Source organism: Brachionichthys hirsutus, chromosome 24 (genome assembly GCF_040956055.1).
Source record: "Brachionichthys hirsutus isolate HB-005 chromosome 24, CSIRO-AGI_Bhir_v1, whole genome shotgun sequence".
Lineage (NCBI taxonomy): Eukaryota > Metazoa > Chordata > Actinopteri > Lophiiformes > Brachionichthyidae > Brachionichthys > Brachionichthys hirsutus.
In genome coordinates, this window is record NC_090920.1 from 3,452,351 (window position 1) to 3,479,453 (window position 27,103).

The 27,103-nt window shown below is 50.9% G+C and overlaps 1 protein-coding gene across 1 annotated transcript in view; it reads right to left on the minus strand.

Moving 5' to 3' along the window:
• Positions 1-4,614: 4,614 nt before the first annotated feature.
• The window catches only part of LOC137911991 (rho GTPase-activating protein 6-like), a 36,925-nt gene continuing 14,436 nt past the window's right edge, over positions 4,615-27,103 (minus strand). The window contains exons 2-14 of the mRNA XM_068756338.1: positions 16,157-16,316; positions 14,135-14,206; positions 12,866-13,014; positions 12,656-12,784; positions 12,381-12,576; positions 12,241-12,296; positions 9,433-9,583; positions 9,185-9,333; positions 8,494-8,673; positions 7,526-7,617; positions 7,227-7,441; positions 7,028-7,111; positions 4,615-6,796 (exon numbers count right to left, since the gene is read on the minus strand). Of these exons, the coding sequence (XP_068612439.1) occupies positions 6,252-6,796; positions 7,028-7,111; positions 7,227-7,441; positions 7,526-7,617; positions 8,494-8,673; positions 9,185-9,333; positions 9,433-9,583; positions 12,241-12,296; positions 12,381-12,576; positions 12,656-12,784; positions 12,866-13,014; positions 14,135-14,206; positions 16,157-16,316 (2,178 nt within the window). The 3' untranslated portion in view covers positions 4,615-6,251. The remainder of the gene's footprint in view (positions 6,797-7,027; positions 7,112-7,226; positions 7,442-7,525; positions 7,618-8,493; positions 8,674-9,184; positions 9,334-9,432; positions 9,584-12,240; positions 12,297-12,380; positions 12,577-12,655; positions 12,785-12,865; positions 13,015-14,134; positions 14,207-16,156; positions 16,317-27,103) is intronic.

Below are 27,103 nucleotides of genomic sequence, written 5' to 3' on the forward strand. Positions count from 1 at the left end.
CTTTCTCATTTAACCCCTTCATGTCTGTTTAAAAGCTTGACCTTAACAGCAGGACGAGGTTAATATATTTTACTAATTCTCTTTCATGTATTTATCATCCCAGCAGGAATCCCTTTGTTTCTGATCGGCCTTAATCAGGATCCCTGAAGCAGCAAAATTGTTCCAAACACATTTTTACCGAACTCGGCGGTCGCACAGCTTTAATAAGCAGCTGATCTAAAAATATCTCCAAAGCTTGCCGGGTCATTCAGAGGTCAAGTTATGCAAACCGCTCTTAGATTTAGTTCCATCAGCTTCGCTGAAAGATCCTTTCTCCAGTGATTTACGGAGCTTAAATCCTCTGCTGCTATGGAAACGACGACACGCTTTTGACAGATGAATGCGTTTCAGCGACTGGATCAGTTTCAGACGCCTTCAATGACGGGACAGCTGCCTTCTGTGAGGGGAATAGAGAGCTCTGGGTGCAGTCGTTCCTGCCCCTGTGGCTCGACACGCCCGAATCTGTGTTTTGACCGCAATGTGGGGAATGAGATTATATCGATTAATCCCGGTTTAAAGTCGAGAGAAATTCTGACCAGTTGAAATCTTGAAGGTCAGTTTGGCTCAAGCAGGTTAAAAGAGGATAAAAGAAGTGAGAAATAAAGGTGCAACGGGATGTTCATTGGGATTGTTGGGCAGCGTGAGTCTTTTTCTGATCCGAGCGGCTGGGAGGAACTGGCAGGCTGAGGAGGAGGAGGAGGAGGAGGAGGAGGAAGGCATTGGGTTGCAGCCGCAGCTTTTCAGACTCGTACGCATTAACATCAGTGAAAACAAGGATGTGAAATGAAGAAGGGAATAAATGGTACCTTCTGCGTCACTGGATCAGTTTCCATTCGTTTCATTCTTGTGCAACGCTCAAACCGCCGAGCTTTAAAACTCTCATCTCGACTCGCCAACCGTCGAAGCAAAAGGAAAAGCCCCCCCCCCTCACAGCCAGGCAACGTGGACACAACAGCGTTTCAGAGGCCAATCAATATTTCACAACGTCCTGGCCTTCGCCAAACAATAGGATCCCGGCCTGCATTATTCATCCTTCATTCATTCCCTCCTCTGAGTTGGACACAGGAGATTCCAACTTTCCCAAACTGAACTTCATAAGAAAACCTTTCAGGACGTCTGCTGCTGCGTCCTTGAATCCGTACCGGTCCTGAATAATGCAGCCGGCGGTCGGGCCGAGCGAGGAGCCCTTCAGTTGGGCAGGATGTCCAAGGATCAAAGGAGGCTCTGGAACTGAGATCTATGTTTAGAAGTAACTCCAATAAGCAAAACAAAGACGGATCAAAGACTGGCAGAAGACTTTCAATTGATTTTAGAAGGTGTGTAATTATCCATGGATAATTTAGCTGAGGTGGAGCATAAGGGGGGGCATTATCTCTCAGAATTCGTGGAGCTGATTGCACATTGATTATAGGCCAGTGAGGGCGAGAGAAGGTCAGCCGCAGCTCCGCAGCTCCACCGTGACCTTGAGTCCGGCCAGACGCATCTTATTCCTGAACCTCCCCACCAGCCAATAAAAGCCCTCGTCTCAGGCCGTCTGCTTTATAAACGATTGATTTATCGTGCTTTCTAAAATGTCTTTGGTCCAAAAGCACCGACGGGATTCGACCTTTCAGCCTGAACTCGGGTCACTCTTCTTCTGCGGTACATCTGCTTCAGGAACCGCGCGGCCCGGATGATGAATGGTACAACATCAACACAGCTCCACTCCCTCTCTCTCTCTCTCCCTCGCCCGCTGCTCATTTGTCCTGCAGGTGAAGGTGACCTCAGCAGAATCACGGGGCAACCCAAACAGCCTCGGCTACGATGGCGTGCCGGAGGCCGGCCGCTGAAAGGTTCTTCTGGCTATCGCCGCTCTGCACAACGTGCTGCAGAGGCTTCACCAGAACCGCACACGGAGGCCCGGTTCTGTTTGGACGGCGTCGGCTCAAAGCAGCCGATGAAAGAAACGGCGACCACGTGGACACACGCTTCATTTAGCTACATTCTATAAATAGCGTCCCTTAGGCTAAGTGTGCAGCAGCATAATGCTGCCTCTGGTTGCCTTCAAGTGCCGTGGGAAAAAGTCAGCCTGCACAGAACAGCTGACCGACACCAGGCAGTCCGACCCAGAATCCTCTTGGCTTGTTTACTCATTTGATCATTTCCAATGTCAAAACAAACTTCCATCCCCAAACAAGTTTATCTTAATGTCTTTAAAAACCAAAGAGAATGCATTTGATGAAACTATTTGATTTTGATTATTATATTTGACTTTTTGCTGCAGACTATTACAGGGAGGTGTTACGGTTCCACTAATTACGTGACCTGAATGGTCGAGTAGAGAGAAACTAACACAGTTAAACCCAATAAACACAAATACTAGTACACAAAATACATGCACGCGTGCTGTTTTACGGGCGTGGCATCGCCCACGTCTGGCCTCAGAGGGAACATCAGAATAAATACAGCTCAACTCATCCAATCAGCATCAGCCATTTCTGTTGGGTCTGCATGAGGCCCGGAATCACGCCGGTTCTACTGAGAGGCACCTGTGGCCCAATGGCAGCACCTGTGTCTGTTCTATTTAAATGACCCGGAACATGGGACCTGTGAGCGCAGGAGGAGGAAGGACTGCTAGCAGCTTCTTGAAACAAGACCAAATGTCCTCCAGGGTAAAGGAGAGAACAATAAATCAAGCACGACCTTGTCAGATATTCCCTTGAATGCAAATGATGTGTCGGCGTCTCTTATGGAATGAGGCCATGTGGTCAGCGCATTGCTGTGAGCGTGCTAATACGTGCGCAACATGCCGATAGCGCTCTGTTCCCAGGGGGCGGGGCATGCCGTGACACGGTTCACGGGTTGACGTTTTACTGAAATATACATTTACGTCGTTGTCCTCTGCGGTATAAAATACATTTATAAACAACAACATGCCAGAGGTTTGTCGTGTCCTGGAAGCCCCCCCCCCCGGAGGCCATTGACGGTCTCTCCAGCCCAGCCCAGCGCTACCTGAGACCCCCACTGATGGAGAACATGCACCCTGACCTTCCGTGCGAGGTCAACCTGGGGGAGGAGGGCGTAGTTCTTTACTTTCCCGGGGTTGTTGTTAACTTGCGGCCTTGCAGCAGCGCCCCCTCCAGGATGTAGCGATCATGGCAACCGCCCAGGTGGCCCACTGGCCCATGCCAAGCAGCACCGCGATCGTTGCTCTGGAACGCTTCAGGCCGACAAAGGCGTGATGGCGGTGAACGCCCCGCAGCCGTCGCTCACTGGGAGCCTTTGTGCATCGTTATTGCATTTACAGTGTTGGAGGTCTCAAGGTCACACGCCGGACGCGGCTGGAAGCGGAAGCTTTCCATTTGTCTCCCGCTCGTCCTCGGCGGGGGGGCGATGCTGCTGCAGTTCCACTCGGATCGGCGGCTCTTAGCTCTCCACGCAGGAGGGAACGAGATTCATTCCACAGGCGGGTCGATTCCGGGCAGGGCGCCTCTGCGTTCCCTGACATCTCTATCCTCCGGCCACTTTTTGGGACGCGGTGGGGCAATGCATGGCGTGAAGGAACAGACCCGCCCTGCTAATGAGAACCTTGTGGGTGCAAATCGCTTCCAGGGTGTGTGTGTGTGTGTGCGTGTGCGTGTGCCGGCAGAACAAAAGGCAGGCCATAAATGCCTCTCCAAGAAGTGATAGAACAAGCTGCAATCTCCTTTATATTTGAGTGACATGCATGAAGACTTCACTTCCTCCAAGATGAACTATCAAACGAGCTGTTACAAGTGTGTTTGTGTGCGTGACCTATTTGTGCATGTGTTCCTCTGGTAAACTGGATAACGTAACGCTGGGCCAAGTCATTAGCCGCTGAAATAAAGCAGCTTTGTTTTGTTGATTTAAAATCAGGAATCATCCAGAAATTGCACCAAAGAAACGTCGGCGCGCGTCACGGCGCAGCATCTGTGGCTGCGTCTTCACTGATCACTATTAATCACAAGATGACACGCTCGTTCCTCACAGTGCATGTGAGGGGCGGATGCCGGTGAGAGCGCATCGCCACAGATTAACAGTGGGAGGGATGAGCGGAAAGATGGACTTGACATCCTTGCTTTCCAAAGTGTCCAGACTTTACTGATCTCAGCTCTGCTAAGCTGCAGTTAGAAAGGACTTGATCTGCTTTACAGCAAATCTATTGCCCTTGTTGCCCCTTGTTGCCCCAGCAGTAACACGTTAGTTCCAGCTTTAACGTGCTTGTAGTTTCTATTTCTGCTTTGCAGTGAGAAAAGGGAAGTAGCTTCAAAGTCCAAATCGCTTCAAATATTCAATCTGCTGCTATGGAGATATTCAGGGATCGCGCCTGACCTCTAGTGGTGAAACTATGACATCACACTTTAGAAATAAAATAAAATAAATAATTAATTCAGACCTCAGAATAGATAATAATGATCTTATAATAATAATAATTAATCTGGGGGCTGCACATTGGTTGCATGAATGATTGTCTATGTGTGGCCCTGCGATGATCTGGCGACTTGTCCAGGGTGTACCCCGCCTCACGCTCGTAGACTATTTCGGATAAAGCGGTTCAGACTTCAGCAGCGGGTGTAACTTGTATCGTATTTAATTCCATTGTAGCATATCGATAATGACACACGGTACAAAAGCAGACATGCCATTACAACTTGGACCCAGTAAACCTCACCGGAAGTAACAACAGATTCATGGTGAAGTCAACAAGATGAACAAGATCTTTGTTTCAAGAGGCAACGTGGATTCTCACCTTTTTTATTTGATTTACTCTGGAATAAAAACTGCTATATTGTATTTATGTATTAAAACACTTAAAACAAGAAGCCGGTAAATTATGGACCTTAAGAGCAACATTCATTTCCTCAGATGGATCCCACGGCAGTACGCATGTGCGGCCAATAGATGGCGCCACAACCCTTCCTCCTCTTGGGAGGGGGCTTCTCATTGGACCTCCTCAAAGTCACGTCCGAATTAAACTGATAGAAGACTCAGTGCATCTTCAGATTTAATAACGGAGTGGCTTCAGATGAACAAATACTTCAATACTGCGTTAAATACCTGTCAGCAAATACCCAGCGGCCTGACGTTGAGGGTTTGGACAGTTCACACCGAATGTGAATCTCCTCGCTTCATTTCCTCCTTTAGCATAATTTCAGTTGAATCACGTCTCAGAAACTTTGACCTCCTCCCGCCTGCCGACTTCCTTCTGCTAGTCGGACCTGCAGTTTCTTTGTGTGAACGTCTCGCTGGCACTTGGGTTTCTGTTTGATCGACTGAGAAGGTGAGGAAAGAAGGCAGGAGGAGGAGGAGGAGGAGGAGGAGGAGGGGCAAACATTGACCCTGACTCTTCTCATCTACTCACGTTCTCTGATCCTCACTCCATCCTGATGATGGAATCAGGCTGGCCTCCTCAGATGAGCATCCTTTTGCTCCGAAGCTGCTCTCGTGAACGTTCTCCTCATGTCATGAGTTGTTTTGGAGGAAAATAGCAAAACCCCAAGGATAAAATACTTTGACGTACAAAAACAGACTTTGGCACATCGTTCCTGCAGCGAGAGCGCGTAAAAGCAAAACTTACAGTCGAGTGCTTTATGATTAAATCTGCGCATTTTACATTCGATATTAAAAAAGACAAAGAAAAGCCTGGCGACCTGCCAATTAAAGGGATGACATTTAGCTGAAATTACATATTTTAAATGTGGATTTACATATATATTGTTAGTCTGACAGGCGTGGCTGACCTGCGTCCTCCGCAGGCACAGAAAACATTTAGCAGCAGTTACTAGTTTGTACTTCTTATAGTGTCTGTACGCTCAAAAAAGGTTTTAAAAGAATTCAAAAATGATGCCGTGAAATTCTAACAAAACCAAAGCAACGTTTTCCTATCGGCGCTGCAGCTGGAGACGCCGAAGAGTTCTGATTGGACAGTTCTTTGAGGTATTTCTGGTGGGAATTATTATTTGTCTCAATGGGAAAAACAAACGGGCGAGAAAACGAAGCAACGTTGTAACATCCACACTGAAGACGACAAACACGAGTGGCTCATGGATGGAAAAGTAAGGCAGCAGCTTCGCATGTAAACAACGCCATGGCGCTCAGGTGGAGAAGCACAAAGGGTTAATGGTGAGAGTGGACTCTATGTAAGGCAGGCGGACTGGGCGGGGCTTGTTCGTGCCACCGGTGGGCGAGCAGATCGGCATCAGGACGTGACATCACACCAGCGTCTCGGGCAGCGCGTCGCCGTTGTCCGAGGACAGCAGCTGCCAGATCTGCCACCTGTCCCTCTGCCACTCCTGCCAGTCGGGGCTTCGGGGCGCCATTTGGGCGTCTGACGCTGAAGTCGAGTTACTCTGTGCCGCGCTTGACCTCCCGTGCTGCAGAGGGGGCTGCTGAGCGGTGGCAAGCTGAGGGGAACTTTGCGAACCAACCAGTCGATGGTGGGCGCTGTAAGGAGGAGGGCAGTGGTCGTTGCTGAGGAGAGAAGGGCCCCCGGCGCCAGGTCTGGAGTTCGCCCGATGGGGAAGGTGGCCTTGCGTGCTGTTGAGGTGTGATGTCACAGAGGGCTTGTTATTGACCTGCAGGTGTGGCTGCCCGGTCTGCACATGGGGGTTCGTGCACACTCTGGTGACCGGGGGGTGGGGTCTACACTCCGCCTGGGTCCGTTGGAGCGTTGGCGGCTGCCTGGCGTCGCCGTGGAGTCCGTCCAGACCTTCCTGTGAGCTGCGGGAGCTTCCCTCTGACGTGTTGCCCTGGGAACCTGGAAACAGATCAGCGTCGATAACGGCTTGAATGAAAGTACTGTAAAAAGGTCGTAGCTCAAACTAATACGTGATGCTAACGCTAACTCTTCCTCGACACCAGGCCCTTCTCTCTCCAAGCAGACAAACACAACCTGAATTTAGCTGCAACTTACTCATGATTAAATCCATCCCAGCACAGCTCACTGAGATGTGAGACACACCAAGAAGCACGTCAGCAATCTGATTACCTGTGTGCGATTGGTTTTTAAGTATTGGTTTCAGCGTGGTGTGCCACGTCCCCCAAATGTTAGCGTGGTCCTCTGCTATGGTGTCTGGAAGAAGCCAACGATAGTCATTCAGTATTAGGGTTTGCTTTCTGACTCGCTTTGATCGGTTTGTTTGGGACGATGGAGAACTTGGGATACATGCAATAAATAATCAGCTGACCTTTGGCGCCCCACGTGTCCGCCCCAGGCTCCCCGCCCCAGCTGGGAACCTGCCCGATGAGGTCGTACTGCCCTGGTTCTCCTCGCCGCTCGCTTAAGACGGGGGAGTTATTGTCGTAAGGGGACACCTCGCCGCTGGAGGCCTTGTTGGAGTCGCTGGAGGAGCGGCGCCCGCTCAGGGCGAAGGGCTCCTCCTTCTGCAGCAGGTCGGGGCTCCTGTGATTCCAGGTAGAACTCAGGAAGAGGCAGGGCAGCATTCACCATTTGGTTTCCAATGTTTTCTGTTTTCTTTCGACTCACTGTGACGCTTTCCTTCTCAGGAGGTAGTCCACCACATCTGGATCGGTCTCCAATAGACTCATCAATACTTCATTCTGCAGATCAGGAGGAACCTAAAAGACACGTTGATCCATAAGTAGCTCTACAATGAGGGAATGTCACCTTTCAGCAGGAAGTCATTCACAGGCGAACGGGCCAGTTAGCACGAACCCGAACGTCTGATCAACTAACCCGAACATCTGATTAACTAACCCGGACATCTGATTAACTAATCCAAACATCTGATTAACTAACCCGGACATCTGATCAACTAACCCATCTGATTAACTAACCCGAACATCTGATTAACTAACCCGAACATCTGATTAACTAACCCGGACATCTGATCAACTAACCCATCTGATTAACTAACCCGAACATCTGATTAACTAACCTGAACATCTGATCAACTAACCTGAACATCTGATTAACTAACCCGGACATCTGATTAACTAACCTGAACATCTGATTAACTAACCCGGACATCTGATTAAATAACCCGGACATCTGATCAACTAACCCATCTGATTAACTAACCCGAACATCTGATTAACTAACCCGAACATCTGATCAACTAACACGAACATCTGATCAACTAACCCGGACATCTGATCAACTAACCCGGACATCTGATCAACTAATCCGAACATCTGATTAACTAACCCGAACATCTGATCAACTAACCCGAACATCTGTTTAACTAACCCAGACATCTGATTAACTAACCCAGACATCTGATCAACTAATCCGAACATCTGATTAACTAATCCGAACATCTGATTAACTAACCCGAACATCTGATCAACTAACCCGAACATCTGTTTAACTAACCCAGACATCTGATTAACTAACCCAGACATCTGATTAACTAACCCGGATATCTGATTAACTAACCCAGACATCTGATTAACTAAGGACGGACTCCGGGACGCTCCAGCTGGACGACTGACCGTGTAGAGGCTCTGGTAGCTGGCGATCATCCTCTGCAGCACGCCGATGACGGCCGTGCTCTCCTCGGCCCTGGCCGAACTCTGGACGCTGAATTCCTTGTCTGAGCTCTTCTGCTTGTGGAGAAGGTTGGGCCCAAAGATGGTGGCCAGGTTCAGGGACGTCATCTTGTTCCCTGTGATCTGGATTTAGAGAGACCAAAGGAGCATCAATGCCGGTCAGAGACAGCAGTCCTGTCCTCTAATGGAGTCCAGTGAAGCTCGTGGGACAGGAACATTCTGCAGTGTTGGACCACAGCACCGACTTCCTGCCTGGTTCTACGGAACTCTTATGAAGTCCTGCAGAAATGACATCATTGTGCTTCTCCTGTCTGCTGAGACATTTTCTCTCGTCCCTGTGGACCCCTCGTCTGTCCCCATCCATCTTACATGTTGGATTTGTCACTTCCCTCCTCTCCGGCGATGAGGTTTCTCGCAGCGCGTGAATGTTGAGTGATGGTGAACATTCTAACCCCAATAAGGATATAAATGCTTTGCATAGAACTGTGAAGCATTCCCACTTCCTGTCACTAACTGGAAGCAGGAAGTCAGGAAGGAAACGTTTGAATCTATTTTCATGCATCAACACGAGGACAACGAAACTTAAGTTAGCGAGTCTGAAACATATTTCCCGTTGACAGAAGCCGCTGCTCACCTCCTGCCCGTCTTTGTCGTGCCTGTCACGGGCGTGGTCGGTCACGGTCGACAGGAACTCCAGGAGGCGCTGCAGAGTGTCGCTGTTGCATGCTGGGAGCAGGTAGACCAGGAGCTGAGTGACATGCTGCTGCTCCTCTGGATCCAACACTGGAAAATACAGGTCAAGATGGATTAGGCTGAACAAAGAACCAGAAGGAAGAGATAACAGAAGAAAGGAGGAGGTCAGGCAGAGAGGAAGACGCCTACGCGTGGTGCTGATGAAGGCCGTGTAGAGCTCCTTGGTGAGGAGAGGGTCGGGCATGTCCCTGAGGAACTCCTTCAGCAGAGCAGCCACATCATGAATGCTGTGCTCTTCATCCAGCTGGACATCCATGCCCCGATCAAACTCCTCACGCAGCTGAAAGAGGGAGAAAGAGGGGGTTCTGTGAGGGTCCCTTGTGGATCCTTGTGGATCCCACCCTCCAAGCAGTTCTAGCAGTGGACATTTGAACCCGACCTCTGGACGACCATCAGAGCGCCGCAGCGTAAACGGCGAGCCTGCTGATGGATGTCGAGCGTCTCCACTTTCATTCCATCACAAACGAAAGCATAAATGTTGACTCTGGATTGTATCAACAGCGACTTGTGGAGGATTGAAGCGGCTGTTCACGACTGCTGCATTCACGCAGACGTGTGAATGCGACCGCTTTAAAGTCAGTTTAAAACAGAGACGAGGCTCGAGTTGATGAAGGGCTGCGCCCGCCCTCTAAGACGTCCCAGATGGGCGTGGCTATGGAATGAGAAACCGTCATCGCATCAATAACTGGCTCGTTTTTGCTCTTTTGTTCTCTTGAACTTCTACGGGTGAAAGTCGGTGTTTCAGAAACGTGAAGAGGAGACGATTGTGTAAAAGTCCCGCCTGTGATTGAAACGGGTTCGGGTTAGGCCGTTAGGGTTGTGTGTTGGACTCAAATGCTGGCTCCGTGCACGACAAAGCGTTGGCTTTCAGAACGAAGATGTGTTGAACCACGCTGAAGGACAATGTGGAAAATGATTTACACTCAATGAAGGTTCATCCAGACGTTCTCAAACACTCGATGAAGGTTCATCCAGACGTTCTGAAACACTCGATGAAGGTTCATCCAGACGTTCTGAAACACTCGATGAAGGTTCATCCAGACGTTCTCAAACACTCGATGAAGGTTCATCCAAACGTTCTCAAACACTCGATGAAGGTTCATCCAGACGTTCTCAAACACTCGATGAAGGTTCATCCAAACGTTCTCAAACACTCGATGAAGGTTCATCCAGACGTTCTGAAACACTCGATGAAGGTTCATCCAAACGTTCTCAAACACTCGACGAAGGTTCATCCAGACGTTCTCAAACACTCAAAGGTTCATCCAGACGTTCTCAAACACTCGATGAAGGTTCATCCAAACGTTCTCAAACACTCGATGAAGGTTCATCCAGACGTTCTCAAACACTCGATGAAGGTTCATCCAGACGTTCTCAAACACTCGATGAAGGTTCATCCAGACGTTCTCAAACACTCGATGAAGGTTCATCCAAGCATTCTCAAACACTCGATGAAGGTTCATCCAAACGTTCTCAAACACTCAAAGGTTCATCCAAACATTCTCAAGCACTCGATGAAGGTTCATCCAAACGTTCTCAAACACTCAAAGGTTCATCCAAACGTTCTCAAACACTCGATGAAGGTTCATCCAAACGTTCTCAAACACTCGATGAAGGTTCATCCAGATGTTCTCAAAAACTCAAAGGTTCATCCAAACGTTCTCAAACACTCGATGAAGGTTCATCCAAACGTTCTCAAACACTCGATGAAGGTTCATCCAGACGTTCTGAAACACTCGATGAAGGTTCATCCAAACGTTCTCAAACACTCGATGAAGGTTCATCCAGACGTTCTGAAACACTCGATGAAGGTTCATCCAAACGTTCTCAAACACTCGACGAAGGTTCATCCAGACGTTCTCAAACACTCAAAGGTTCATCCAGACGTTCTCAAACACTCGATGAAGGTTCATCCAAACGTTCTCAAACACTCGATGAAGGTTCATCCAAACGTTCTCAAACACTCGATGAAGGTTCATCCAGACGTTCTCAAACACTCAAAGGTTCATCCAAACGTTCTCAAACACTCGATGAAGGTTCATCCAAACGTTCTCAAACACTCGATGAAGGTTCATCCAGATGTTCTCAAACACTCAAAGGTTCATCCAAACGTTCTCAAACACTCGATGAAGGTTCATCCAAACGTTCTCAAACACTCGATGAAGGTTCATCCAGACGTTCTGAAACACTCGATGAAGGTTCATCCAAACGTTCTCAAACACTCGATGAAGGTTCATCCAAACGTTCTCAAACACTCGATGAAGGTTCATCCAGACGTTCTCAAACACTCGATGAAGGTTCATCCAGACGTTCTCAAACACTCGATGAAGGTTCATCCAGACGTTCTGAAACACTCGATGAAGGTTCATCCAGACGTTCTCAAACACTCGATGAAGGTTCATCCAGATGTTCTCAAACACTTGATGAAGGTTCATCCAGACGTTCTCAAACACTCGATGAAGGTTCATCCAAATGTTCTCAAACACTCGATGAAGGTTCATCCAAACGTTCTCAAACACTCCATGAAGGTTCATCCAAACGTTCTCAAACACTCGATGAAGGTTCATCCAGACGTTCTCAAACACTCAAAGGTTCATCCAAACGTTCTCAAACACTCGATGAAGGTTCATCCAAATGTTCTCAAACACTCGATGAAGGTTCATCCAAACGTTCTCAAACACTCCATGAAGGTTCATCCAAACGTTCTCAAACACTCAATGAAGGTTCATCCAGACGTTCTCAAACACTCAAAGGTTCATCCAAACGTTCTCAAACACTCGATGAAGGTTCATCCAAACGTTCTCAAACACTCGATGAAGGTTCATCCAAACGTTCTCAAACACTCGATGAAGGTTCATCCAGACGTTCTCAAACACTCGATGAAGGTTCATCCAAACGTTCTCAAACACTCGCCGGGGGAAGAGGACAAACTCTTACCTGCCGGACTCTCTTTTTGGAGCTTCCCACCCTGAAGATCCCCACAGTCCGTAAACCTGAGTGTAAGAGGATCGAGTCCAGTCACTCAGCGGAAGACGGGCTGAACGCAGGCTGCAGCGGGTTGTAGGTTCGCTGCTCACCGTATTTCTCAATGTGCTGGCAGCAGCTGTCGACCACCCGCGGCACCTGACGGAAGATGGGATTGAGGCTCATCCGCTTGTCCCGGTGCTTCTCCTTCTTACTCAGCGTCTCGGCTGGCAGGGAGAGCTGCAGCGCCTCCAGCAGGCGGGACTGATTGTCGTCCAAGTCGGTGATGGAGTCCACTGACATGGCGCCCTGGAGGTGAACCGGGCCCGTTATTAAAACGCGCGCACCCGGTACCTCAGCCTGGCCTCATGCTACACGCTCATCTCACCCTCCTGCGAGCTCGCGGCGCTGCCTCCGGCGTGTTGGGCGATGTGGACTCGTTGGCCGTCTCCGACGTGGAACTCAGAGACGAGTTGCTGCTGGATAACTCCTTATTGGATTGCCTCTTGGTGGCGAACTGCGGGACAGATCATCCAAGGGTTAGCGTTTCCTTCACGCAGCAGAAACGGATCATCAGTTCAGGGAGAAACCGACAGACCTGTAAGATGGAGGAGACGAGATCAGAGGAGTCTTTCTGCTCCTCCCGCTGCGGAGGATCCTGCCGATAGCCGTCCTGGCGCTGCCTGTGCGTTCTGTCATTAGCGATGACCTGGGACAGCGGCATGCTGAAGGCCTGGGCAATGCATTCTGGGAAAAAGAAGTCGAGACAAAGGGGATTCAGGATGAGATGAAAAGCAGAAGAACACCAGACTCGTTCTGCATGCCACAGAAGAACACGTTCACCATTTAAACTCAAGCTGCGTGGACCCGACAGAAGCAAGAAACTAAGAGAGAAACCACTAATTCTAGCGCCTGCGACCAAAGCAACACACCGTGAGGGCTCTAACCCACAAGTGGGTCATTTTTAGAGCACGCCCCGAGCATACGCATGTGTTATAACAACTGTATTAAGGTGGGTCTAATTCCTTCGCTCTGTTGTCAGTGGTTAAAGGGAAAAAAAGAATGACGAGAGGCCGAGTGCAGTTTATTTTGGTGAGCAAGCTTCACATGATATACTTCATGTTGGTGCAGAAGCTTATAAATGATGTCATGTTCGGCCATCGCAAGCTATATATTCCACTACACAGATCCCAGAGCCTGAGCCAGCTGTAAAAAACACAGGCCAGCTGTTCTGCAGCGTGTGTGTGTGTGTGTGTGTGTGTGTGTGTGTGAAGGAAGCAAAGGAAAACAGAGGGAGAGAGAAAGTGAAATGCATTCCACAACCACAAGGAAAGCGCTGCGGTTCACGATCAACATGACCACTAACGCCGCGACACAACGAATTTGCTCTGCAGCCTCACAATGCTAACATGGCTTTATGAAATACGTGCACGCACGCACACACACACACACAGATTGCATAAGAGTACAAGGAACTGCCGGCATAGCGCACAGTTCCTGTTATGAGCAGCGTTAATATTCAGGATGAGCATCAGTAGCATCAGAGAAGCCATCTTTAGTCTGATCCCTAACGAAACCCAAACCCCGACCAAGGTCCGAGTCGGGCCGCACCGAACCGAAACAAAGGACGCGGGTCCTGGAGGGGCGGAGCCTGGTATGTTGATGAGGGACACCTCAACTCCCAGCTCAACCATGACGGGAACAAGACTCTTTCTTTGTCGCATCATATTTCCAGTCTGATATAATTCCCATCGCCCGTAAACCGTCATGGAGAACGCTGCACAATGTGGCCAGCAGGGGACCCAAATGATCGGAACCTCAGGCAGGTGAGAAGAAAAAGAGCCCCGTGAAGGGTCACTTGGAGTACCTTTGTCTTTGCTCTTCTCTTTGGCCAGAGAGTCCAACTTCCTCCTCAGGGACTTCTTCCTCTTCTGTCCATCTGATCCAGAGAAGAAAAAACAAAACACGATAAATCCTCTGAAACAAATGGTTCCCATCGCTGCTGTCTCTTATCTCGCTTATTACATCTAATAAGCTCATGTCAGGAATGCAGACGTAAATTAACTGTCTATGAACTCAAATCCATTTAACTGGAACCTCAGACGGGATCATGGCATTATCTCCAGCGGCTAATGGATCATGTGGATTTCCTCAGATTGTATGACAGGAAAGAGACACAAGTTCAAAGAGAAGCGAAGTCAAGGTACGTCTGGAAGGTTTGATGCAACAGCGCTTACGTTACAGCGAGCAATGGCAGGTGATTGTGTGTGTGTGTGTGTGTGTGTGCGTGTGTGTGTGACGGCTCAGCGTGCAGATTCTGGACCGACATGAGGAACGCTGTCACCATGACCGATGACTCCAGAGTGAATGAAGAGGAAACGTCTCGGGTCCAGGACGTCAGCTGAAACCTCAACAACCCTCGGTCCGTTCAGATCCTTTCAGATCTGGACCGGTTCAGAGAGTCCTCGCCTCGATCCGTTGGCGTAGCGACCTCAGTTTGAAGCAGATGTTCCCGTCTGCTGCATCAAATGAGTCACACGCGGCGCTCAGGACATGCGATCCAGCCCCCACGGCGGTCCTGGTGGCAGCGTAAGCCCGTTACGCCAGGGAGCCGGTTCAGATTTGGACCGTCCCTGACGAACCCGATCCGGTTCAGCTTTGATTGTGAATTCATTTACCATGTGAGCAACGGCGGCGCCATTTCTCGGAGGCCGAAGGACAAGACGTGAACTCGTGTTGTATGAGAGAGCGATAGGTGGGAAAGCGTGAGGAGGGGGGGGGGGGGGGGGGGGCGCAGGAGAAAGAAAGCAGATGTGATGGAGAGAGGGGGGGGGGGCAAGGAGAGGAAATGGTTTGGATTTTTGACAGATGGCTCCAAAGCCGTACGGAAATCCCCCGAACCTCCAAAAGTCCACGCCAGTTGAGAAAGTGTCTCGTGCACCGTTTGCTTCTTGCACGCCCTCGTGCCTCCTCTCTCTCTTTCTGTTTAATCTGTTTCTTTCAGCCCCAGAAGGCGAACACTTGGCTCTCGGATAAATACGAGAAACAGCAGGGCTGTGCTGGGACAGCATCCACGCACACACACACACCTACACACACACACACACACACACACGCACACCTACACACACACCTACACACACACGCACACACAAGTTGAGATGTTTCTCCAGCGGGTGCACGGCAGCCGTTCGGGGCTTTGGAATTCATAAGCAACACGGACAAGTAGGCATTAAATCATGGTGGGGAGAGGTTTAACCTTCAGCTGGAATGCACGGCCCTGGATAATCCACAGGCTACTCCGCTCCGAGCCGGAGAAAAAGTCAAGTACGTGTTTGAGTAGAACGAGAAAGAAAAGCCTTACGACGCCTTACGAAGCCTTACGAAGCCTTACGAAGCCTAACGATGCCTTACGACGCCTTACGACGCCTTACGACGCCTTACGACGCCTTACGACGCCTTACGACGCCTTACGACGCCACAAACCATAAAGTCCCCCAACTTCCAGCGCAGTATCACGAGTATTTCTGCTAACTTCCATGCAGTATCACAAGTATTTCTGCTAACTTCCATGCAGTATCACAAGTATTTCTGCTAACTTCCATGCAGTATCACGAGTATTTCTGCTCAATCTGGATTCATTTGTTGCGTTACGTCACCGTCTAATCCCATTTATTTAAAGGTTTGGTTTGGAAGTTCACGTTGCAGTCAGCTTTGGGGGGGGGGGGGGGCGGGGGTCAGATTCAAATAGTGTCTGCGTCGCGGCTGGAGAGGCCGAACGCACACAAAAAGGTCAGAAGCAGCAAATCCAGCCTATCCAGAAGCAATAAAACATCAAACCGAGGTAACGCGTTGACTCAGGGCTGAAATACGCATGAAGATAAAGCACCTTTGGGCATGGTGATCTGACAGCCCAGGTCGTAGTCCTGGTGCAAGCGGGTGTAGGCCACTTCCTGCAGCCTGGCCCGCTCCAGCTCCGACAGGCTTTGGATGGCGACCGGCGTCAGACGGACGCTCCGCCCCGACAGGCTGCTCCAGGTGAAATCACCCTGCAGGGGACAGGGAGAAAGATCAACCGAGTCGAGTGGCCGTCCGACGGCGCCCAACGGCGTCAAGGATCGCCGCAGTGAAGCTTTATGTTAAAAACTCCGGCACACGTGTGCACAATTACACTTCTGCAGCCGGACCCCTAAAACCAAAGTAGCCGACAGACAGCAGGACCCCCGTCGCTCGCAAAGGAACAAGAGGGACAAGAAGTAGCTTCGCGCTGATGGATTTGCAAGACGCATTCCACACAAGCCAGCAAGAAGAACGGATCGCACGCGGCATGCGGAGGAGGGGCTCTGGTTCCTATAGCGACAGGCCCCAGCTCCGGTTCCATCGCTCATCAATCCGGAGCCGAATCATAAAGAACGGCTTCAAACTGAACATACGAGTCATCCGAATCTCCGGTCACACATTCCTCCGCGTCTCCGGAGAAGAGCGGTCAGGAAGAGGTTAACAGAGGGAGCAGCAATTTCATTTAATTTATCATGCCTGATCCAGACCGGGGCTTAAAGTTGGTCTGTGTTTACAATCGTTCCCGATCGTCACAGCTTAAAGCTGCAATAACAATTCATCCCGTTACCTTGAGTTACGCCGCTCGTTGTTTCCCCGGCTCAGAGCTAGCGTTCGTGTGTGTGTGTGTGTGTGCGTGTGCGTGTGCGTGTGTGTGTGTGTGTGCGTTCGTGTGTGTGTGCGTGTGTGTGTGTGTGCGTGTGCGTGTGTGTGCGTGTGTGTGTGTGAGGCCTCTCCTCTGGCTCCCGAGGCGATCGATGAGCTTCACTTCTTCAGCGTCGACCTTTGAAACCAGTGGAACGCTAACAGGAGGGCAGCAGGCTACACGCTGGCGTGGCAACAATCAGTTGCCCGTTTGACCTTGAGACAGAATGGGCCTGTTCCCTTTGACCTTGAGACCTTGAGAAGGTCAAAGGGAACAGCACCCTGCTGCGTTTACCCGCATGGCTTCTTTTTTGTGCATAATCCGAGTCCTTACGCCTGTGTTTGGCATCAACATGGTTCAGTGCACCAGGCCTCATTCCCAGGACCTCAAATAACAATGTTTGGGCAAGTCCCTCCAGATCTCATCCAGAACCAGGAAGAAGTCTTCAGACGTGAGGGTGGATGGCATGACAACGGGCCAGCGAGGTCAGGCGATTCATCTCACACCAAAATGCATTCCCATGACTCTCAACATCTACGGCAAATAAATTCTGTGCCACAAATAAGTCTCTTATGGGGACATAATAAAGTCCAATTACTGTCGCCTCACTTCCTAAAATCAGCCCAAAACTAGCAACCATTTCTCCTGTGACTGGCCGCGCTTCTCGCGTCTTGCTGCTGCTCGTCGTTTTATCACGCTTGCACAGGGCGGTGTGGCGACTCATGCAGTTCCTGTTTTACTCCAGACAAAGGGACAACCGGTGCAAAAAGCCACGGGTAAAGACGAATGGTAGTTTCCGTGGCAACGAGTATAGAAAAACATCCAAAGGGATGGGGAGTAAGGACAGTATTACTATGGCAACGCATCTGGATCACACCGAGGCACCGGTAGTAACATCGTCGTGACGACAGGAAGCCTCTTCCGACGGAACACACACCGTCATGACAATTATGATGGATATAGTTATACTTCCAGTACTTCATACGTCCTCATGTCCACATGTCTGCATGTCTACTTGTCCTCTTTGGATCAATACGGCGCTTGATGACTTATTGACAGCACTGCTCAATGATCCATGCACTAAAGGGATGTCAGCGGGACCATTATTGACTTGGCTCTATTAACTGGCCCCCATTTGGTGACTCGCATCCACTGTCCGCATCAGGAAGACTTAAAGTCTCTACCGCCAAAATCAGGAAGAATGAGTGAACTCAAATTCCCGAACTCAGGAAGGTTTCCGGCCCTTCCGTGAGAGCTGACACGAGTATTAGAGGATTCATGTGTCCGACATGGAAGGAGAGATAAAAATCAATCCCCTTTTAATAATAGTGGGATGACCACTAAGGGTTTGGAGACAATGAAGCAAAGCCTCTTTTCATGCAAAAAACTGCGCACTAAGCCTTTAATCCTCGTCTTGAGCAACGAGCAGGGCGGCGATCCAACATCAGTCAGAGTCTCGTCCAGCGTGGCTCTAAACGCACCGTAGCCGCCATCCAGGGTATCTCGAATATTTATGTATTCAGCACATCACTAACGGACAGATTAGGAATCCTGTTATTTCGTAATAATTTACAGCCACCAAGAAGTCTAAACTCCTCGCGCTCTGCCCCCCCCCCCCCCCCCCCACCCACCCACCACCACATGGTGGTATCTGGCTGCACACACAATCAGCAAAATGTCTCATAAACACAAAAGACGGGCCTTTGTCGAGGAGGCTTGTGGTGAATGATGCAGGCGGCGAGATGATCGAAACCAAAGGGGGGGGCAACGGGGCTGACCAGGTGCACTGAGAAGTGGCACGCATTAAATGGTCGAGTGCATTTACAGGAGGGTAAGACCGCCTCCACCTCCCTGCGTGTCTGTTGGCGGGGGGGGGGGGGAATTAGGGAAGGGAATTCAAAGAGGACATGAAGGTTTATTTGTTTCCTTCCCCGACTTTCCCTTGTAAATCTTTGATTTGCTTGCGAGGGAGGACATGAAAGGGGCTGGTGTTGGGGAGGACGACAGGACAAGGACAGGGTGAAGTGGAGAACATTGGGTTGCTGTGGCGACCCCTCACCTTGGCGCAGACCGGCCCATCTTCATATTGTTTGTCTGACCCGGTGACCCTGTCGGAAGCGGTGTAAATACAGCGCCTCAGACCACTCGGCCATCCTGACACGCTGCTGGTGCAGGAAATGATGTCACAAGAAAACACAAATGTGTAACGGAAGCAGCGACTCCAGGTCGTCTGTGCATTTCTAGCATGCGACCCCCCCAATGACCTCTCTGCGGTGTGGCGGGGGCGTGGACTAAACATCCAAACGATCAATGACTGTTATGGATACAACTAGGCCTGTTCAATCACACTAAGATCCAGAAACACACATCGAACAAGTTAGATAGACTTGTGTGTCCCAGAATGGCTGAATCCGGGGGGGGGGGGGGGGGGGGGGGGCACTGAGGCATCCGGGATATGATGCGTGCACGTAATCTGTCAGGCAGACGGTTGCCTAGGCAGCACCATGGGCAGGACTTTCCCATCCAATAATTTGCATGCTGGTTACTCAAATATGTGACCACTGTGAGAACAGAATCTCTCTCACACACACACACAAACACACACACACACACACACAAACACACACACACACACACACACACACACAAACACACACACACACACACACTAAATGTTGAATAGATTGGGAGATTAGAATTGGCCTCCGGGCCAAAAAGCCAGAAGGCCTCAGATGTAAAGTGTGAACGTGCCTCAACATGTTGTCATGACGACCTAAATGTCCTACTCAAACCATGGACACACGTTTCTCTGAAGCACTTGATCAATAAATGTCAGATTACTGCGATCACTTCCTCCCGTCTGGGCAGAAACACGCCGGCCGCGATGCTGAGAAACATCCAGACAGAAAGTTAAAGGCTTTCCAGGGGAACAATCTGTAATCCCAAAGGACTATCAATAATCTCACATGGTAATCTGACACGGCCTCGCCTTAGCAACCGTTGGAGATGTCCTCCCTGAAAACGTCGCAGCAGATAATCTGAACTTGTGGGATGAGCAGGCTTCTCCTGAGGAAGCGCCGTTGAAGCTGTCGCTCCAGATAAGGCCGACGTCCTCCGGGTCACATGGTCTCGTCCACATTCACGATGCAGCAGCGTTTTCCTCCTTCCTACCTCGGCCTTCATGTTTCATGGATCCAAGTGTTTGTGAGATTATATGCTGATCCGATTAGGGACTGATTAGTTCATGTTCATGCCGTTGGAGAGAACACGATGATCTCTAGAATAAAGGCTCCGTAAGACGCTTTGCTCTGTGTGGGGGCCAGACTCCGCCCTCTTCCTTAATCCTACTTGGGTTATAAACCACCTCAGATCCGGATGATGTCGATGACGACGAAGACAGAGCTATGGCCACTTTCCAAGGGGGGGGGGGGGGGGGGGGCATGTTGGGAGAAATCTCGCACACACGGAGGCCTCTGTTCCATCATTACACTTTTGCTGTTGACCCAAAACAACTTCCAGGGCCTCTTCCGGGGCCCCGTGGGGCCCGTCCTGCAGGATGAGGCAGAGTCTGGGCCGAGTCGTTCATGACCGGGCCGACAGCAGCCCTGGGGCGACGCGTCTGAACAGCTGGAGAACACGTCGTTCGTGCCTGATGCTCGCACGAGAGGAGCGTTTAAATACAGGAAGGAAGTCGAGAAGAAGACGCGGTCCTGGTTCATCAGCTCATGTTTGATGTTCCGCAGGACAATAAAGGTTTCATGGAAACACGTTCTAAGATCCTTCTGATTTCTTTTTCCCGCTGTCCTTGTTGCAAAACAACACAAAAGAATCCTGAACCGCATTTCCGTCACAGCATGCTGGCGTTCTGGCGGCCGGCGGCTTCTCACAGCGAGCGCCTGATGCATGACGAGAACAACACGCAGCCGCTCGCCTCAGCCGAATCTCATTAACGGCGATTTGGTGTCAAGTTTTTATGAAGCGCTGAAAAAGAAAAACGCTTCAAAAGCAATGAAAGGCGTGTTTGAAAGCATCAGCAGGAAGTGCAGCCGCCGAGCGCCACTTTGTTCTCTCTGGAAAGTGCATGACGGCGCTCATGTGCATGTGAGCATGCACGTGTAACGCAGGTCAGAGTTGGGCCTGATAGTCTTTTATTGATTACCAGAGGAAAGCGAGTGAACACGGCAACACGCCAAGCCGAGATTCAACTGAGCGCGACGTAGGTGTGGAAACGTGTGCACGTGAAGAAAGGCAGTAATGGCTCGGTGGCGAGCGCGATAAACGGGGGCTGATAAGCGCTAATGGGGGGGTCCATTCACTCGGTTATCACCTTCCCACTGCCGGGCCGTGAGATCAACCGGAGCTCCGCTTCTCACTGGGTCTGTGGAGTGGTGAGCGTTGGGAAACCAAACACAGCCTTCAACCGGACCCGGGACCTAACCGGGACCTAACCGGGACCTAACCGGGACCTAACCGGGACCCCGACGTCACCGGCACTGGGAAACCAAACACAGCCTTCAACGGGACCCGGGACCTAACCGGGACCTAACCGGGGCCTAACCGGGACCTAACCGGGACCTAACCGGGACCTAACCGGGACCCCGACGTCACCGGCAGTGGGAAACCAAACACAGCCTTCAACGGGACCCGGGACCTAACCGGGACCTAACCGGGACCTAACCGGGGCCTAACCGGGACCTAACCGGGACCTAACCAGGACCTAACCGGGACCCCGACGTCACCGGCACTGGGAAACCAAACACAGCCTTCAACCGGACCCGGGACATAACCGGGACCTAACCGGGACGGGGAAACCAAACACAGCCTTCAACCGGACCCGGGACCTAACCGGGACCTAACCAGGGCCTAACCGGCACCTAACCGGGACCTAACCGGGACCCCGAAGTCACCGGCACTGGGAAACCAAACACAGCGTGCACCACGAGACTTCAATCGATCCATGCATGTGCTGAACAAGCTTCATCAATAGTCATGAACGTAGGTCCAAGAAGGAGCTTTGGCCCAGAGGCAGCAGCGTCGGATGCAGGAACGTTGGAACGCTAGAACCCAGCCACTAGAGGGCGCCTCCCCGGTCACACTTCTGCACATTTACTCACAAGTTGCACAAAGTGGAGTGTGTTGAGACCAGGTGTATGCACACACACACACACACGCACACACACACACACACACAGCCGCTGCAACTGTGCACAGTATCAGTGCGTGACTCACAAAGATCCCGTCTCCTGTAAGTTGCTTTCATCGAGGACCTCATGATGTCATCACAGGAAGTCAGACCTCCGTCTGGGCTTGACTGCTTCACGCCATCTGCCACCAAACGCCATTTTGTTTACGCTCGTCTCCTGATGAAGAACGTGACAGAATGACCCGGACGCCCACCCTGGAATGAAATGATGCTTCACGCCGCCCTGACGCCGTTGGACTTGTCGACCTTCAAGGCCACGTTTATTCGTTTCTCCCCACTCTCCAGGCTGTAAACGTCGGTATTCCTGCTCCAAGGTGCAGATGTGCTTGTTTTTTTTTTCTTTTGCTAAAAGGCCGGAGATGAAACCGCTCGGGTTTGTTTCGGGACGACTGCATTCCTGATTTCCAGCGGAAAGCAGCAGCTGTCCGAAGTGTTGAAAACGCCGTCTTGGGTTAGGGCACAATCTGTTCTTTCTCTTCGGCTTCGGCTTCCGCTCCTGCTTTCTGCATGACTCATTTGTCTCTGTGTGCGTCTGAGGATGAGCGCGAACACCGTGCGTGCTGCAGGACGTGTAAAACGCACAATGCCCAGGTGAGTCAACTTCATTAGGTACCTTCCGTCTGTACCGTTTTGCATAACTCGCTATACGAGTTGCATAACTCGTATAAAGAAGCTCGTCGAGCCTTCGCTTGAAGCGACTGACCAACTCCCTTGACTCTCTCCGAAGAAAGAAGCACATCTGGGTGAAGGAATGCTGCAACGAGGACCAGAACCTTTCCCAGAGCCACGCCTCTCGTAATCGCACCAGGGGATCGGATCTCGCCACAAGTTTCTCCTCCGCTGTGTTTTCCCCTCGGCCTTCCATCATCTCCATAAAAAGACACGTCCCGGGGAGGGCGGACTTTTCCTTCACTGCTGATAATAAAACAAGCGTCTCTCCCTCGCCATGTTCAGAGAGGAAACATGAGGGACGGGTGGTGTTGTCACGGCGACGGGAGTAACAGGAGCGATGCCAGAGACTGATGGATGGGCGTCATCACATTCAGGGACGTGGACTCCATCCAGGACCCGGGTGCCGTCCTGCAGACTAAATGTCCTCCCCTGCTTCGCCCCCCCCTCTGGGTCAGAACGTGCTTCTGAAAACTTTATCAACGTAAATAAACATGCTGCGCTGACGACCGAGAGGCTTTCATTACGACCACCGGAGCACCAAGGATGGGCATCCTAGAAGCTCCGATATGCACGTGCTCTGTGGCTTCGTCAACCTCAGCTGTTTGCACTGGGAGTGGCACCGGAGTAAAACAAACACACCTACAGCAAAGCAGAACACGGTCACACGCCTCAGCAGGTGAGGAAGGGGGCGGGAGCCACTTAAAGGTGTTCTCTCCCAGCGTTACGGAGTAGCACACATGGAGAACACTAAAACACAAGCCGGTTCTGGGCCCTGCCATGGGTCAGAGTGTCTTCTATTTGATCAGCCATGACAGACTGTACTTGTACTCTAATAAATATATTCATCATCATCATCAGACCCAAGCAGGCAGAGAGACACAGATGAAAGAAGCTCGGAGACAATAATGTCCCCCCTTGAACAAACGCTGCAGGTACAGACACTGGGATGCATGAGAAAACGCTCGAGTTCACTTCACACCGTAGTTCATTTACAAAAAAGACTTTCCTGAATAAAGTGCTTATTGCTTAAGAACCCCTTCCACCCAGAGAGAACAGTTCTCCTTCCACCCAGAGGATCTACGTCCTCCTTCCACCCAGAGAGGATCTACGTCCTCCTTCCAGCCAGAGAGGAGAACAGGTTCAGATGTCTTTGTTCACTCCTTTAATTCGGTGTCGATCCTGCTCCTCTGATGTGACGATACACAAAACATGATCAGAAACCGAGTAGCCGTTCTGCAGTGTGACTTGCATGCGTGAACATAAAGGTTTGAAAGGTGCGCGTTGGGAACACACACCTCTGGCTGCGTGCGCTAAACAGAGCCCTCGAGTCCTGCTGATTATTTATTGTAATGACGGGGAACTTACAAGATAGGCGTTGTGCCTGTCGAGGAACACGGAGTCTCCCATGGTCCCGAGTGAATATCCTCATACAGCAAACGCTCAAAGATGTAGCTGCAGCAAATGATATCCCGTTAGTCCCCAAAAAATACGAGTGTGGAGTCGGGACGGAGCAAAAGAAAGTCACACGAACGACTGCGTCGCTCCTCTCCACGCTCCCGGGAACGCCGAGCGCTCCGACTGCTCCTCGGTTTCCTGCAGAGCCACAGCCGCGCTTTAAGAGACGACGTCGCAGCGGTGGGGAGCGCCAGTCAGGACGGCATCGGATCCACACCGCGGTGGACACGGATCCCGAGTGGAGGCAGCCAGCCACAGGAAACGGCTTCCGGAGGGGCTTTTCAAAATAAAAAGCAGACGCTGCCAGGCTTTTATCTCTCACGGAATTCAGGACGGAAGGACGGCAGAATGAGCGCGCATCAAATACGCACGCAAGGACGACCACGCAAGTCCAGCCCACCCCCTGATGGGAGGAGCCGGCGTGCGGGGCTCCTATGGGTTTGTGCATTCTGCACCGAGGGTCTCCCCCGTGGGGGAGGAAGACAAGCTGGCATCAAGCACGACACGCTCACGCACGTCCTGACGAGTGACAGGCGTGCTCTTTGCTCTGGGGGAGGGGCTTTCTTCTCTTTGATGTCACACCCAGTGCAAGTGCCGCTCTGCTTATCAGACGGCGCCGCAAGCATTTCAAGAATGCTGAGAAGTTGAGCGGTTGGTCTGAACCGAGCGGCTCGGAGCGCAAACTGACCGCTGATCAGATCAGATGAGGCAAACGGCACCGGCGGAGCGGGGCGGAGCTCGCTGAGGTCGACACCCAGACTCCTGCAGCAGTACAGATCACCTGAGGGCCACGCGTTTGGGCTGGGGGGGGGGGGCAACACAGGAGGACTGTGCAAACGGAGAGTCGGTTTTTGCATGTACAATATAAAAGCTTTGAGTCCAGATTCTTTCATGCCAAAATAATAACACAAAATTATGTAAACGGCTACTTAAGAGCTTTGTTAATGTGATAAGGTTGAACATTCATGTACTTTATTATTTGGCTTCAGCAGTGCCATTTAAGCAAATATTTGTTTTCCTAAAATTTAACCAACCACAGTTTTCACCGGTGATGTCATTTATTTAATTATGAGCAACAGGATAAAGATACATAAGAAAATATCACTACTGTAGAAAATCAACCTGCATTTTATTTTATTTTAAAAATGCTTGCAGACCCTTTCAAATCATTTATCATCCGGTTGTCTCAACCTTTTCAGTCGTTTGACATTTGAGATTAAATAACTGTAATAACTGCGTAATAAACGAATGTGATTCGGAGGAAACGGAGCAGACAGAAGACGAGATGCCTTCCCTTCCCCTGGAGAAGTTGCATGATGTGTTTCGCGGTCCTGGAGGAGGAGCCGATTGTCTCCTAAAATGGTGCTTCAATAGTCCCAGAGTGACCGTGACGCACACACGCACACACACACACACACACACGATGCACAGGGGATGTGGGAGAGGGAGTATGAGGCAGGACGATGCTGCACGTCAGAAGCAGATTGCATGCTGGGTGGGATCTGCACGTCCTTCTCTGCTCCTCATATCAGCTTGAAATTGTTAAAACAACAATTCCAAGCCCGATGTCTTTTTCTTTTTTAGCCCTTTTGGGTCTGGCGTCAGCGTTGTTAAATCACATCTCTTATATGGACCCCCCCCCCCCCTCCTGGAGCAGCTCGGAACAGGCCATCAATCTGCATCCCAGCTTTGTGATCCGAAATCGCCCATAAAGCGTCCTCCGGCCCACATGATGATTCCATTGTGCAAGCAGGCGGCAGCACACGCATGTTTACACCCCCCCCCCCCCCCCCAAAGGCCGGATGCCTGAGCGGTGAGTGGAAAGTATTCGGTTAAAGTGCTTTAGGACGATCCAGCAAACGACAGGAAAGACAACCCCAACGTGTTTATTAAACACTCGCAAAATCGATGCCTTCAGGCCCGATCACAGCGTCGGCCTGCGTTGCGTCGCGGCGCGGCGAGGAGAGGCGAGGGAATGGCGGGCTGACGGTCGTCATGGCAGGCGGGGCTGCGTTGCGTCGCGAGGCGAGCGAATGGCGGGCTGATGGTCGTCATGGCAGGCGGGGCTGCGTTGCGTCGCGAGGCGAGCGAATGGCAGGCTGACGGTCGTCATGGCAGGCGGGGCTGCGTTGCGTCGCGAGGCGAGCGAATGGCAGGCTGATGGTCGTCATGGCAGGCGGGGCTGCGTTGCGTCGCGAGGCGAGCGAATGGCGGGCTGATGGTCGTCATGGCAGGCGGGGCTGCGTTGCGTCGCGCGGCGCGGCGAGGCGAGCGAATGGCGGGCTGACGGTCGTCATGGCGGCCGGGGAGATTCGGTTGATCTGCGGCATGCTTCCATACCAGAAAGCGTTCATCAATCACTCCCGTGCATCCGCATTACCTGATATAATTAATATAACACTTAATCAAGGAACCAACATCCAAATTAAAATTATATTTAACAGGATTACTCAAAACCCTAATCCTAATCCTAATCCTAATCCCTGAAACGCAGAAATAGACTCAAGGGAAGCAGATTAGGGGACAAAGACACAAATCTACGGCGCAAGGCCTTTGTGTTTTAGCTCTGCTCCTTCTGACGTCGAACTTTAACCTCAGTTCAACAAGAAGGTCCGAGAAAAAAGGGGCGTGGGGGGAGACAAAACGAGAGGAAGGGGGGACGGGGGACGGGGGACGGGGGACGGGTAAAAGATGGGCACGCGTAAACGGATTTACAGCAGGAGCTGCACAAAAGGAGCTCTGGAAGACGACCTCATGCCTGGGGAATGTGCGTGTGTGTGTGTGTGTGTGTGTGTGTGTGTGTG